This window comes from Bacillus rossius (assembly GCF_032445375.1).
Source record: "Bacillus rossius redtenbacheri isolate Brsri chromosome 4 unlocalized genomic scaffold, Brsri_v3 Brsri_v3_scf4_2, whole genome shotgun sequence".
NCBI classification, from domain to species: domain Eukaryota; kingdom Metazoa; phylum Arthropoda; class Insecta; order Phasmatodea; family Bacillidae; genus Bacillus; species Bacillus rossius.
The window spans coordinates 3,415,263-3,431,270 of record NW_026962011.1 but is presented as its reverse complement, the minus strand read 5'-3'; the positions used below and the strand labels follow the sequence as shown (position 1 = coordinate 3,431,270).

Genomic DNA, 16,008 nt, shown 5'->3' with positions numbered 1-16,008 from the left:
ATGTCTTTTCTTACAAGGTTTGGTTTAATAGTTTCTAAGAAATAATTTAGTTTTATGGACAGATAAGTAAGTGTATTTTATTTTACCTGGCAGATGGTGGCAGCATTATACGTTGATACACAGGTGCTGGACTGTCCCATGTAGTGGTTTTAGTGCAAGACGTCTGGAACAAACAGTGCTGAATTGCTGTGATTCACATCAGTGTGAGCAATTACAAGAATTACAGTTTATAAATGGTAATGATTCTCAAGCTGGAACAGTATGCATTTGTGTTTCTATGGCCGATACTCAACAGGAGATGCTCAAAGCACAATTGTTAGGTCATTTGATATTATAAGAGTAACTGTTTCAGAGGGTTTGTATAGTAAAGGCTACTTATAGCTGTTGTTGCCATGGTGCGACATCTGGAAAATTTCTAACTAGATTAGGTTTCATGGTTCCTAGATCCGAAAATATTGTTAGGCCTGTGCAAAGCTTCGACCAAGCAAATCAATCGAAGCTCTTTTTAATATTCTATTGGACTTTTTCAAGAAATTGGCTGTTCAATTTATTTGAAGCTTTGCATCTGATTCAAAGCTTCACATTTGTTGCTAAACTTTAAAACATTGGAAGCCTAAGATTCGCTGATTAATTTTTTTTATTATGTGTTGCTTGAGCAATATGGTTACTTGAAAAATTCAAAATAAGGTCCTCCATTTGCTTTACTGAATGCTCAATATTAATATTATGATTTTTATTGAACCTGTTAATCACTTAATCAGTTTTAAACTTAATTAAACATTAAACTATTATTTATTTTACTTCAATCCTGTATTTTATAAAATAAATGTATTACAGCTTCACAGAGAACAATATTTGCAATTAGATTCATCATTAATATTTAATTGTTTGATATTCGCTTTGCATCAAAAAGCTAGTATTCGCACAGGCCTAACTATTGTCAACTCAAATTTTATAAAGCACTGAAACTACCTTAGTATGAAAAATATTGCATCTTTTTAGAGTTATACCTCCTAAGAGTGGCACCAAAAAACTTTGAAATTGAAATTTCCTTATAATATTAGCAAAAAATTCTATGCTATGTAATTACAGTACAAAATAAAAGATAATATTGTAAGTAAGGTGGCTGGCAGATGGAAAAAAATTTTACTCAAGTTAGTTGCTGCCACAAGGAAATTTCTGCGGCTGGAGAATGTGAAGCAAGATAAAGAGAGGGGCGAGGCGATTGCCCAGTGCCTGAAAACAGGATTGGTGCGGATATGACTGATAAGTAAGGTAATGAATTTTTTGCAAAAAATTGTGAATGTTTATTAGACTGCCAGCGGTTTCTTCCTTCTGATTGGTGACCATCTGCAAGAGAAGCACGTGCATTTTTGACCAGGCCATGCAGAATGCATTTGCTTTCACGCTGAGTGGCTGTGATTCGTGTACCAACAGTAAAAAATGCACTTGAAATAAACTCAACCAATCACGAAACACAGACAATGCTACAGTGTTTTAACTCTCAGCAAGTCTCGAAATCTTTTCACAAAAAAATTCATGCCCTTACTGATAAGAATAGATGCTGCACTTGAGGTCACATTTTACCTGAGCTACAGCGAGGAAAAATAGTTGAAGTCCTTTCTGCTCCCAGGAGCTGTCCTCCAAAACTTTTTGTATAGTCCTGTTGTCTGTTTTGAATGCCTCGAGAGCCACGTTGAGGGCTATTTGTTCAGCAATGACATCCATCACTGTCTGCTGGACGTCTCTCTGTGAGCAGTCACAAACAGAACAGCTAGGTTTTGACATCGTCCGGGCCTGCGCCCCTTTTAAGTCCGATATCACCGCCCAAACACCATCCACCCTCCATTCAAACCTCCCGCCTACCCGTGCGTACGTGTGCGTGCGTGTGTGCTCGCCCGGGAAGAGGGCGCTGTCGAGCCAGTGCGCCGCACCCCTAAAAACATAAGTAAATATAATTGTGTTGTTGTTTTTATATTCCCTAAGTGCAACGTGACGGCAGATCGGCCGGGAGGGTTTTATGTACCTACTTTTATTTTAAAATAATGTATTAAAATATCATAGCGTTTCCGGACATTCCCAAGGAAACCCGAAGCCAGACAATAATTAAATTTAAATCTTAATAATTATAATTTGTACAATCTTTTCTCTCTGTTCAAAAATTGTCACAATTTTTAAGGCGTTCTTGTCATGCTAATTTAGTTTCCCGTGGCACGAATTCGCAAATATCTTTTAACGGCAATTGTTTCGGCGGGAGGACGCCATGTTAGTCGAGCGAGCCATGATCTCATCCCCAGTCTTCCGCCATCAACGACCGAGAGCAGACGCTTCAGCACTCCGGGGACCTCACCGCTTGTTTTCTCTGCCAAGTAATTCTGTTAACTTTAATTTCGTCTCAATCACTTTCTTTCAGTCCTCGGAGCTACTCTCGGTCGGGGGACTGCTTCATTAATTAGTTTACGGCCAGTCTCGGTCTTTTTCCTCGTACTACGTAATTTAATATGTGACCACGTGGTGGCTCATTACCCCTAAACCGATTCGCGGGCATTTTGTACAGTTTCAACCGTGTACGTGTGTGAGCTGAATTAGCGGAATAAATCAGGCGTGCGAATTTAACGTATCATTCTTTTATTTTCAATCTGTGTGACCACGTGGAGTGTGACGGCGTGTGGGACGCCTGAGAGCCCACTGCGTAGATAAAAGCGTGCCTGACGCTGAGAGCGGGCAGGAATTAGTGCTAGATGTTTTCAAGGGGGAATATCACGTCTCACATGGGCGACGTCACGCCCTGAGTTAGGAGTCTCACCGGGTCCACGTGCCGCACCACGTGGTGGCGCCCACTAACCTTCCACCTTAAAGCCGACCGATCGACCCCCCGCTTACAAGTGTCGCCACGAGTGGCCCAACAACAGTTTCAATGAATGTGTGTGTGAACAAGGCTCTTTTTGTTTATATGAGCTCTTTCTGTAATCAATAGGGACAAGATTATGATAAAACTGAAGTACCCTAACACTGAAAAGCATGTCAGACACTCGACACTGTATAACACTGAAATGCAAGTGTGTACACCATAAAGCACTAAAAGCAGCTAAAATCGTGAAATTAATCAGCATTTATAATAATAACTCAACTTGGATAAAACAAATTAATAAATTTAATTTAATTTAATGAACTTACAAATTTGAACAAATTGTGCTGAATAAATAGATTGAAAAAAAAAGGTTACTTTTTTTTTTCATGCAACTGTTACTACGTAGTAACACATTTTTACATATTATATGGGGACATTTTCAAATCACACAAATAATTGCAGATTAATTTTTGTTGTTCCAAGTAGTTAGACATGCTTATTAAATATTGTAAAAGTATCATTTATCAATCAAAATGACACTTTTTTGGTGAAATAGTTATGAAACATTTGTCATATTTTTTTAGTCATATGCTATCTTTATAAAATAAGAGCACGTGTAACTCAGTACCTACACATGATTCAAACATCATCTCGTAAGTGCCATCTTTATATCTCTTTGGCATCAGAAAGGTTTCAAAACAATGTTTCACAAAAACGTTGCATTAAAACTGTAATTGAAATTTTACTCTCATCGTGCTCAAAGAAGTTTCACTTCAGTAAATTAGTTTTTGATTACATTTTATATTGGGTATTTGTTAGATTTGATCAAGCATCTTCGTAGACTAATTTTGTAGATCTGCAAATGTCACCTTATCATGGAGATATAGTGCAACAGATTCTGCCAATAGGCTACATAGACAACAGCAATGCATCATAGGCCTTGATTATGTTCTGCCATGGAATGAATGAACAATGACATGTCCGCTACCTACTCTGCAATTCTTAAACTAAATGGCACGGACCTACCTCACGGTAATTTTTTACATCGTAACCACATTGACACAAAGTTAAAATGTAAACAATTAATATTCCATGCACTGGATTTATTTAAACTTTTTTAAACTAACATATTCTTAGTTGGACTTAACATATTTACACGCTTGTGGGCTCATAATGATAATACGCTGTGTGATTTAGTTAATCAAATAGTAATCAAATAGTAGTTTATTTAAAGGATAAGTTTGAATACTGTTGTCACTTCTGGTATGTGCAATTTTGACTGAGCAGAACTTAGCTCTATCCGGCCACCCGGGACAGAGTGCTTGGGACAACAACAGCCTAAATCATTCCACGCAAATACGGAAATTTCCAACCAAGTTTTAATATTTTTACAAGAGGATGAGCAGTCATAACGTTAGAGCAGTTACAAGGTGACCTACATACACATGCTTACTATAAATAAAAATTAAATTTGCTGTGTGAACCATCGTACAGGTTGTCCCAGGGCCTCTGAAAGCCCCCAAAGTGTTGTTTTCATGGAGTATTTCACAAACATAATTTTTTTTTCGTTTGTTGTCCCAAGCACTCTGTTCCAGGCGGCCGGATAGAGCCGGCGGATAGAGCTAAGTTTACTCAGTCAATTTTGTTAGTGTTTATCATCCTGATGTTCATAAATGTGTGCATTAATTTTATGTGGTATTAAATATTAGTGATACTTTAGTATATGGTTAGAAATTATGTACTTGAAGTGTTTTATTATATTTTTTATATTTATTGTGTTGAAAGTTTAGTTCCTTTAAAAATACTCACCCTATGCTTGATGACAGCTCTGTCAAGTTTGGAAACTTGCTTCCAAACACATTCTTTCAAGGACGAGTATTTCTTGGCTTGGTCTTCCGACAGGATGCCATCGACGCCGTTTGCTGTGCGATTAATACCTAGAAGAATCAGTTGTGCTGGTTTCAGTTTAATTGTGTCAGTCTTTAATGTCACATTGTAGCTAACAGATGTGTGGTGTAGTGGTGGTTTTAGAACTAAATTGCTAAATTGGGAGGAGGGGTGGGAGGAGGCACTGTCAAATTAAGGGCTCCGCCTACCGGGGCACACATACTGTGTGCAGAGCTTCAAGAAAAATAACGCGATTTGAAAACTACTCAACATATCTGAGTGGTATCAGTTTACGAAAAGCATTTAAGAATTTTCCGAGTGCCAAAACGAGTTTTGACTCCGGATTAAGTTTTGAAACTCTATTTTTAGAAGAGTTAAAATGGCTAAAAGGCATGTTTTCAAAGTAATTTTTAGGCATAAAAAAACAGTACAGATTCTTGAAAGCACTTAAGGGACCTATAATACACCATCTTCTTTTCTATGCCATATAATGTTATAGTCACCACTCAGATTTCACAGTTGCCCTATGCAGGAAGAGAAGACTGCGCGCCAGTTCAGAGCCTTGTGCTTAGAGGCGACACCGCGCTAGAAGCACCAGCGAGTGTCGCACTTATTGACCCGCCTCACCAACACAAATACAGTCCTGACCAGAAGGACCACGGTCAGTGTTTTTCTATACCGTGTGTGATGGTACTGGTTCTAGACAGCCAACTGTTTCTCAATAAGTGGTCACTTCGAGATGTGTTGTAATGCAGGGGTGCCCACAAGGGGGGCTAACGACGCAGACTGCGTCATTAAAATTTCAGGGGGGGGGGGGGTTGTTAAAAGACGAGAAAAAAAATATATTATTTACATACTTATAGCTTCTAATGTGAAAATACGTTCCTGGTGCTTTGATAATTGAAAGGGATCTTGTAAATCTAATTGGCAACCCCGCACTTTCCTCAACAAAAGCAGTTTGGCATCTGTCGGTTCAGGATGGTCCCTATCCCCGCTTATACAATAAGCGCACACACTCAAAAGTAAAAAAAAAAAAAAAAGCTTCGCGCCTGCGCAGACCGTGCAACTGAAAGAATCTGATGCATTCTATCAGGCTTGGAAATTCTATACCTCTGTTCAGCTCATGCCCGCCTGATAGTTGAGACCATATTTCCGATTATTCCCCACACTTTCTTTACAAGCCAAAAAAGTGGACAGAAGCATTTTTATAAAGCTAAGCACAATTTAGAAATGAGGAAAAGAATAATTGAGGTGAAGTACAGTGATAGTTCTGCGTGGAAACCTTATGTTGAGGGAACATCGACATCTACTGCTATTTGTGAACCAGAACGAGAAAGGTAAATGTAAAATATAATAAGCAATACAAATGTACATATCGGTATCAGACACTTATTACGGGGCCCGTCTACATACCAGAAAATCGCGCTGCAGCGTGTTAGAACACGTTTTTATACCGAAACTATGTAAATGTGTGTTCACGCCATTTATCTACGAAAATAACACATATTTCAAACGACTGCCCTTGCTTAAGGCGCTCGCCTACCTAGCAAGTGAACAGTGTTACATAGTGTTTAAAATACACGTTTAAACAGAATACTACAGAAAATTTTAGAAATCGGATTCGGTATGAAAAGAACTCAAACTTTAGGCAAGAACTAAAATATATTTTCAAAATGAACTGTACATAAAAACAATATTTTATTACCCCTGAACATGGCCAAAAATGGGTTTTTCAGGCTTCTGTATCTTACTAACTATTCACGGGATGTATGTGGCACTAATATAAGGGAATGCGCTGGACCTTTCTACAAACTATGCAGAAATAAAATTATTAGGTCACCGCATTGTATGCGACGGACGTAGCGTCGGATCAACAAGAAAGGGGGGTGGGGGAGGGAGGGAGAGAGAGAGAGAGAGAGAATTGCACGCGGTATCAATCATCTTTCTTTCCGCCATAAGACAGAAGTATTGGAGGTTTGGAAACACCCTATTACGGTTGTGACAATTCTTGGAAGGGGGGAAATGAATGACACTCCCGCCGCGGGAACGCGGCTGCAGCCTAGTTCCAGCACCGACCGCTGTCGCCCGCGAAGGCTGCTTAGATAGCGAGTGAAAGTTCTGGATGCGCTCCCAGGTAGGCGGGTGCCTTAAGTACGTTCAAGACAACACGCATATTAGAAACACCTTTTTTAGGCCACGAGGTGGGCCCCTTCAGGGCATTTTCTAGTGTGTGTGTAAATTTATTATGCAATTATTACATGTTTTTTAGGCCATTAAAATAGGCATTTCAAAATATTCCCAATCCTGCAAAGTATATATATATATATTAGGAATAATGTCACACAAAATGGAGAGGAATATTCAGATATTCTGCAGGGCCCGTCAACAATTTATCCTGATACTTCTGGAAATTCTCAATGAAGTGGCGGAAGTACAAACTTCCTGATGGCACGGTAAAAGATAGAAATTGGTTTACAGTAAACGGAATGATTCTGCGTATTGTTTGCATTGCCTTCTGTTTGCACTACCCAACCATCATTCTACTTGGTCATCTGGTAACGGCTATCAAGGATGGCGCACAGGTAATGCACAAAGAGATATTGAGGTTCACGAAACTTCTAAAAAACACTTAGGTTGCCAAATTGCGAGGGTCCAATGGATTGCAGGAAAACATGTTACCAGTACATTTTGTGAAAAAGAAAATGAGAACATTCGACACCAAAGATAATTTCTCTCCGTCGTCATTGATTGTTGCAGGTACTTGGTTGAGGAAATGCTAGCATTCAGCAAAAACACTGTAGTTGAAGGAAAGCTGCCGAAGTTGTTTAAACTTCTAGCTAAACACAACACTGATGCCAGAATGTATCTCGAAAAAATTGAAATGCAAGGATGAACAAACAAAAACTGGGATCAAATTTTCTAAGCTACAGAAATATATCAGACTTGATTTCCAGTTTGACTGGAATGGTAACCCAAAGGATAGTTGACAGTATATAGGAAAGTAACAAGTTTTCTGTCATTTTGGATTCAACACAAGATGTCGCTAAGAAAGAAGCAACTACGGTTCTTCTGACATATGTAGAAAATTCAGGAGTATCTGCAAAACCATGCGAGCGACTAATAAAGGTATTCACATCTGCTGATGTCACTATAGCATATCTGAAGTCAAAGTTGGTAGACACTTTGAAGGAAGTAGGACTCAACCCCTTAAATATGATTGGTCAAAGTATGGATGGTGCTGGCAATATGAGGGGCAATTTCTCAGGACTTAAAACTTTAATTCAAAATGAGTATGACACTGCCTTCTATGTTTGGTGTAGTTCGCAGAGATTCGCCCTCGTTCTTGAGAAATAAATTGATTTTTGCCCCCAGATTCGAGAACTGTTTTCAGTGCTGGAAGAATTTTATCGCTTGTTTAACTCTGGACATAAAAGGCATGATGTTTTTGTTGAGATAATGGATTTGAGAACAAAGTTGAGCGACAAGAGGAAGCGACTGAAGAGGGTGCAAACAACAAGATGGTCAAACAAAGCCGAAGCAATAAGAGTTATAATATTGTGCTTCGAGGAGATAACGTCAGCTTTAGAGGATTTGCAGGACAGCAAAAAATTTGACAGAGAAACCGTGACTCTTGCGAAAGGGCTATTGAGCAAGCTAAACTCTTTTAATGTAATCACTGCTCTTCATGTCGCCCAATCTGTATTCACTGTAATGAATCCTGTGACAGTTAGTCTTAAAGGTGTAGTTATAGATTATGGGACTGTTCAAACAATCATTAACAGTGTTAAGACTAAAATCAAGAACCTCCGAAGTGACGAAGGTTGGTCTTAAGTCTTCAAAAAATCGGAATACTTTGCGAAAAAACACGACATTCATCCACTTGTACCAGTACCTGGAAGAATAAGGTTTAGGAAGAGGGCAATGGACGAGATTGGAGTTGACGAGCCCATAATAGTCCTAAATCGTAGACTTAAAATTGAAATGTATTTTAAGCTCTTAGATTCTCTGCATCGTCAGCTCGAGGATAGATTTTCCGATCATTCCTTAAAAATGGTTATGCAAATGAGCCACTTTTCTCACACAGGAGTTCTTAATGCAGAGAAAGATAATGTTAAATCTGAAGATATCAAAGAGTTGTGTGATTTCTACAAGTGGGATTGTGACTCAGTGGCTGAAGAACTGAACAGCTTCAGTGATCTATACCTTGCCACACATCCAAATATCTCACTATCCGATGTGGTAAAAGAAAGCCCAAGAATATCAAGAAAGGAAGATGAAGAGACTGAAGTGGCTAATGAAAACCTGGTAGATACAGAAGAAATCGATGGTGATGAAGAGGAAAAGGAAGATGAGGGAGATAAACAGAAAAATGTTTTGTGGAAAACCCAAGGGTTTCTAAAACCTTATCGATGCCTCAATAACTTTTCTGGGTTTAAAGCTATTAAATTGTTTATGCAACTTTACTCTCATTGGCAGTAACAAGTTGTTCCGCAGAAAGAGCAATGAGTAAGTTACGTATAGTGAAAAACAGGATGATATCGTGCATGGGTTACAGATGGCTGTCAAATCTAATGGTTCTGTGTTCGGAAAAAGATGTGCTTGCATCCATTTCAAATGATGAAATCGTCGAGACTTCTCTCGATCTACATCTTCAAGGAAGAAGCTTTTGTCAAGGATATAAATCAGCGTTAATTTTTAATAATGCAATTTTTTTGCTAGTGAAAGTTATTGCAAGGAGACACAAATTCAATTTGAGCTAGATTTTCAAACAGGTAGTTATCTGTATTACTTTTGTTTGTTATGATAAGATATATATATATATATATATATATATATATATAATATCTAAATGCTAACTGTTTTTAATATGTCTAATTCAGAATTTTTAAAATTTCCATTGTACTACTGAACTATTGTGAGTGATGCTGCGATACTATTTCATCTCATTTTTAAGCTATTAAGGTAACAATCAAGGATTGAAAAGAACATTGTCACATGTCATAGTATGCTTAAATTATATTAAAGATTACCTGATATAACCAAAATTATTACTAGAAAATCAGTTTTAATTAATGCAAAATGTGACAAAATATAATACTAAAAAAGTATAATATTATAAAATTATTTAGTAAATCATTGAGAAAATGGCACAAAAAATTTCGGGGGGGGGGGGGAGCCGCATCATTAGGTTAGGGGGGGTGAGTCATAATGTTTGGGGGGGGGGGGGGTGGGCACCTCTGTGTAACGTATCACTTAGGGCCACTCTGTTGTGAAACATACTTTTTAATCATTTATACTGTCACACTTTTACCAACAATAGTAGAGAGTAACTTTTTGTAGGTACCGGTAGAGTCAAAATGATGTCCAATCATTTTAGCCAGTATCATTCCAACCTCTGCTATTTTAAATTGTGGCATTACTTCTCCAAGTCTTCCATCTGGTAATGTGGCATACTGCACAACTAGTAACAGAAGAATTCACACAAACTGAATGTAAGTTATATTTAACTATTCTGGTTCACATAACTGTAAGTTATTACCTCAGTAGTACAATTTAATATTGTATCGTCTGTTGTGAGCAAAAAAAAAAAACTTACCAATTTGTTCACCTTTGTAATCAATGGGTTCTGTGGTGTCTAATGTATTTGCAAAGTACGTCCACCTAAAAATATTAAAAAAAATCTTGGTACGTACAACATCAAAATATTACTTAAAATTTTTTTTCCAGAAATGTGTTGTAAAATGGTTATGTTACAGAGTGCACATGCTGATAAAATAAACTCACGTTTGTTCTGATCCAGAGGTCTTCTTGGTGTAAAGCGCGTATGTTAACTTCCTGTTCCTTCTAAGCAGATGGATAGAGTTTCTGAGGAATTCATTCTCATTCATGCTGTACTAAAACAAAATGGAAAATTACTATATAAAGGAAAGGGTAACTTTCATGAAAGGCATATATACACACAAACACACACATATATTTATACACACATACATATATATAGCACAGAAGTAAAAACTTCTAAATCTCTATACTTAGTGCCAATTTTAGTTCAGTTTTGTAATTTTGTGGATAAACTTGGGGTAAAACAGTTACATAGTCAAATCTATTTCGCCATAATTATTTGTTGTTTCATTCATTTGCTTTAAGTTTATTTCAAAGAATTTTAGCTTCTAGTTCAAGACTCATTTTAATTTAAGAAGTCTATTTACTGTACAACATGACTATTGATATTTGTGCATTAGTTATGCATATTTTACTAAACCTACAGTGCTGCCTGATATATTTTTGGGCAAAGATTGTATATATTGTTAACCTTTTTTTTCTTGTTGGCTTAAACCTTAAATGTACTTGTGATTATCAGGGCTTATCTTAATGTGGCTCTCTACTCGTCGCCACAGTTCCTCTTTCTGTGTCCTAAACCACTTACTCTACTTTTATTTTTCCCAAATTTAAATGAGTTTATCTATGAAAACTAAACTACTATCTATGACATCATTGACTATGAGTAGTTTAGTCACGAAAGGTGTATCTTAGAATCACGTAAATTCAGAAAATATAGGATAGGTACTACCAATTGTTCATACAAAAGTATTTTTAGAAATGAGTACATAAAATTTGTTCATAACTAAAGTCTAAGTATGCCAAACAGTTCTAGCCTAATTCCTAAGAACTGATCTACTTTAGTTACAGAGGAATTTACATTCAGTAGAAGCTCAATTAACGGAGCTAATGTGGACTGCAGCAACCTCTGATAAGCAAAATTTCGGATAACACTGATATGAGAAGAAAATAGTCATGGTTTTCAGTTTGCATAGTGGTATAATTTTTAAGGGTCATATTTAACCGGTTTTTTTTAGTGTTAATTCTTAAGTCACTCCATGTAATTGGCATCTTTGAGAACATTTTCTTTAGGTTTTCAACATCCTAGGTCCTAAAGCCAATGTTTCAACAGTATTTGCAAGTAATGGCTCAGATGATATGGAACCTAAGTTGATCGAGGCACTACCGTGACTGACTGGGATATCACCAGAAAACACTTAAAGGTGGGTTTACGATTGAAAATTAAGAATTAAGACTTAAGACTTAGTCGTGTACTTACCATATGACTCTATGTAAACTAGTGGAATGGTTTATGATTGTCGTGTGTGAATTTGACAGGGGCGTGTGCGAACCATATGATGACTGAGACTTAACAGAAATGGTTATATTTTATATTTTTCGTTAAGACTTAACGGAAGCGACCAATCACGACAAACCGGAACCTTTCAACCGGAAGTTTATGTATTATTATTGGACCGAGCGAGGCAGTATTTTGGGTTAGAATTCGTATATTTGTCATTTGTTATCATCATCCATTTCAGTAGTATATAATAGGGGCGCCGAGGACAGGCTTCAGGCTGTGGAGCCGAGAGCCGAGCCACATCTCTGACGTCTCGTCCATCTCTGACGTCACGGCGGCCATCTTGTATGAGCGTAACGGGACACAGCGTAACGGGACATAACGTAACGGGACAAGTAGATCACGGCGGCCATCTTGGATCCGCCATTTTGGATGACGTCATTGTGTTCTCGAAAATTCCGGCATTTTGTTTTACGCCATTTTGAATTATGACGTCACCGTAGCAATTTTCGTTACGGCCGCCATCTTTAAAATCTTTATTTATTATCCGATTTTAATGAAAAAAATTTAAAAATTTTAAAAAAATTAAATAATAAAATTTAATAAAGTTTTTATAAAAAACAAACATTTACGACACAGAGCTCGGAGTCCTCGGTACGAACCTGGTGAGGGTAAAAAAAAAAATGGCGACCGATCCTTCCCTCGTGGTGGATGCTGGCAGACTGACTCCCACCACTTTTTTTCAAAGCATATATATCGCCATTGAGCATGACGCCACGTCCGCCATCATGAAATTTGGACGCCATCTTGAAAATCCGCAATTTTTATGTTAGAAAATCGGGATAGATTCCAAAATTCATCAAAAAATTAACTTATACGAATTATGATTGATTATATCGATCACCGTCCTCGGTTCGAACCCGGTGAGTGCAAAAAAAAACTAAAAATGGCGACAGGCTCCATCCTCAATTGTGGATGCAGGCAGACTAACTCCTACCACTTTTTTTCAAAGCATATATATCGTCAGCTGGTATGACACGTCCGCCATCTTGTCTTCGTCCGCTGGAGATCACCATCTTGTTTTCGTCTGCTAGAGTGTGCTGATACCATGTTAGTACAATTATCTGATCACCACACCTTTGACCTTGACCTTGAACTTTGACCTTGACCTTGAAATTTGACCTTGAAATTTGACCTTGACCTTGAAATTTGACTTTGTCCTTGTCGACCATCATGGATCCGACATTTTATGTTCAGTACATGCTACCAGGAGCCACCACCTGCCGGAGTACGCCATCCTGTGTGTACTTGTATTATAGAGTACATTTCCATCTGGATAATTTTATTCTAACCCGCTACAGTGCAGTAATCATTTATTATGGAGGTGCCCCCCGCCATCTTGAGATTCGGCAGCCATCTTGAAATCATGTAAAATTGTAGCTAGAAAAGCGGGAAAAAATCCAAAATTCATTAAATAAATCACTCATTAATTTACATATTGATTCGATCGATTCCCGTCCTCGGTTCGATACCCGATCGATGCAATAATGTTTAATTTTATAAAAAAATAATAATTTCAATAAACCATGTTAAACTTTCGTAAAGAGACTTTAAATCCTCTACTACCATCATCCTATAAGACATCAAGACCACCATCTTGACATCATGTAATAATGTAGCTATAAAAGCGGGAAAAAATCCAAAATTCATTAAATAAATTTGTAATCCATATAATGATTGATTGGATCGACTAAGGTCCTTGGTTCGATCCCAGGCCGATACAAAACAACTTCAATTAAAAAAATACTAAAAAAGTGTTAGGTTTGAGAAAATAAAAACACCACAAGTTATTTTAAAAAAATTTTATTACATAAATTCAATACACTACTACAAGTACAAAAAAAACACTGACAAATTACCAAAGCCTTTTGGATTCCTCGTTTCAAACAGTCTTCTTATTGTACGGACTAAGCCTTTTACATGACTTTAAATGTCTATCCAATCCGTTCATTACCGCAGCCAGAGACGGACATATCGCCAGGATCTCACTTATATAGACTCATCAGTCGGTACAACACATGAGTCAAAACAAGAACCATGTTCATTATACTCACACTTAACTTTCTCGGAGCATTTTTTATAATGAAGATGTAAGCTATCAAGACGTGAAATTAGTTTTTTGCACTTATTGCACAGAAATTGTATTCTTTAAACATTATTAGAACAACTGCTTCTTTCATGTCTGCGAGCATTTGAAGTGATAGTAAATGATGCGTCACAGAATTTGCACTGACGCAATGTACACTCTTCATTAGTTGAAGAATCCATTGCTGACGATGAAACTTCGGATGATGGTGGTATCACATCTGTTGAAATCTCCTCCAATGTTGACGCCGTCGTTGCCAACGGGATCTGCACCTTCTCCATCGTAGCTGTCGTCAAGGTTCCCGTAGACAATGGTACAACCTCCGAGTTCGACGTTAAAGACGGTAAAGATGCCATCGAGGTCTCAAGAACAGCTAATTGACACGACTTATGCACCAGAAGAAACAAAATAGGTGATCCTTACACCGCCGACGTCAGTAACAAACTGAGCGTCCTGCTGTCTAGGACTCGCTTATATACATGCACCGTATGGAATAATACGCTAGTCAAATCAAGAACCATTTACAATAATACTAGAGTCAAATCTACAAATTAAAAAAGAGGATCATTTGATCGAAAAAAAAAAATTCGATCTCTCCAATATACGCCAGGCTCCAAGAGCTACAATTCACGACATCAGATCCATCTACATCTTGCTCCTATGCTTCAATTGACCATTAGCTGCAAGTGCTCCAACAGCTCCATCAGCTCCAACACGTAATGTACGCAATGTACGCGCAATACATGCAATTTACACGCAATAAATGTAATGATTACACAGTACACACAGGAAACGGAACGTACACACAGTACACACACACAGGAAACGGAACGTACACACAGTACACACACACAGGAAACGGAATGTACACACAGTTCACACAGGAAACTAAACGGACACACAGTACACACAGGAAACGGAACGTACACACAGTACACACAGGAAACGGAACGTACACACAGTACACACAGGAAACTAAACGTACACACAGTACACACAGGAAACTAAACGCACACACAGTACACACAGGAAACGAAACGTACACACAGTACACACAGGAAACTGAACGTACACACAGTACACACAGGAAACGGAACGTACACACAGTACACACAGGAAACGGAACGTACACACAGTACACACAGGAAACGGAACGTACACACAGTACACACAGGAAACGTAATGATCACACATACAGTAGCGGAAACACACACAGGCTTAGTTGGAAATCAGAATACAAGAAATAAAAACATTAAATTTTTACTTTCAATATTTTATTACTTCTCAACATTACACAAATACAAGTAAAAGAAGCCATTATTGTATGTAGCCAGCTTTCCTCAGTTCTTTGAGTATGAAGCATATTTCTTTGATGCACGGATAGTTTCCTGCACAAAGCGAGCCATGTAGAAGTCTTAGCCGGTCAACCAATATGTTTTGATCTTTCCATGATGTGTAATCAATCTCTTCTACCACCATCTTACTTGCTTGTTTATTATAAATACTTTTAATATCACAATCGTCCCAGTGATCATAATAAGCATTATCAGATTTATTTATTATAACACGACGTTTCCATCGTTTCGGTCTCAGGACATCGCCACATTCTTCGATCTTGTCAGCTCTAGGTGCTTCATCACAGTCTATGCCTTTGTCAACAGCCTCAGAGTCACTGTAACAATCACTGTAGAAGACATCCTCTTCACCCAGATTACCGTATGAATTCGTTATCGATGATGTCGAAGTGTCTTCATCGTCTTCATGCTTCCTTTTTAGGAGTCCATCATTTTTACAAAGAATGGAGGATCTACTGAATATAGGCTTGAATGTATTCTCACTTTTCACGGTGTTGATACTTCCATTAGTTTCAGTCTTCCCGAAGCCATTAGCATCCTTCAATTTATGTTCTTCCTCACGATCGGGTGAGCTAATACCATCACGCTCAGGACAAGGAAAATTATTGTCATAATGCAGATCACTCTTCTTTAGTCTAGTGGATCCATC

General features: G+C 37.8%; 1 protein-coding gene across 3 annotated transcripts in view; it reads right to left on the bottom strand.

The window, feature by feature from the left end:
• The window catches only part of LOC134542213 (endothelin-converting enzyme homolog), a 37,421-nt gene that overhangs the window by 3,294 nt on the left and 18,119 nt on the right, over positions 1 to 16,008 (bottom strand). For all 3 annotated transcript variants that reach the window (XM_063386289.1, XM_063386292.1, XM_063386290.1), the window contains exons 11-16: positions 10,523 to 10,632; positions 10,335 to 10,399; positions 10,083 to 10,199; positions 4,661 to 4,788; positions 1,588 to 1,749; positions 87 to 163 (exon numbers count right to left, since the gene is read on the bottom strand). In XM_063386289.1, coding sequence (XP_063242359.1) covers positions 87 to 163; positions 1,588 to 1,749; positions 4,661 to 4,788; positions 10,083 to 10,199; positions 10,335 to 10,399; positions 10,523 to 10,632 — 659 coding nt within the window. The remainder of the gene's footprint in view (positions 1 to 86; positions 164 to 1,587; positions 1,750 to 4,660; positions 4,789 to 10,082; positions 10,200 to 10,334; positions 10,400 to 10,522; positions 10,633 to 16,008) is intronic.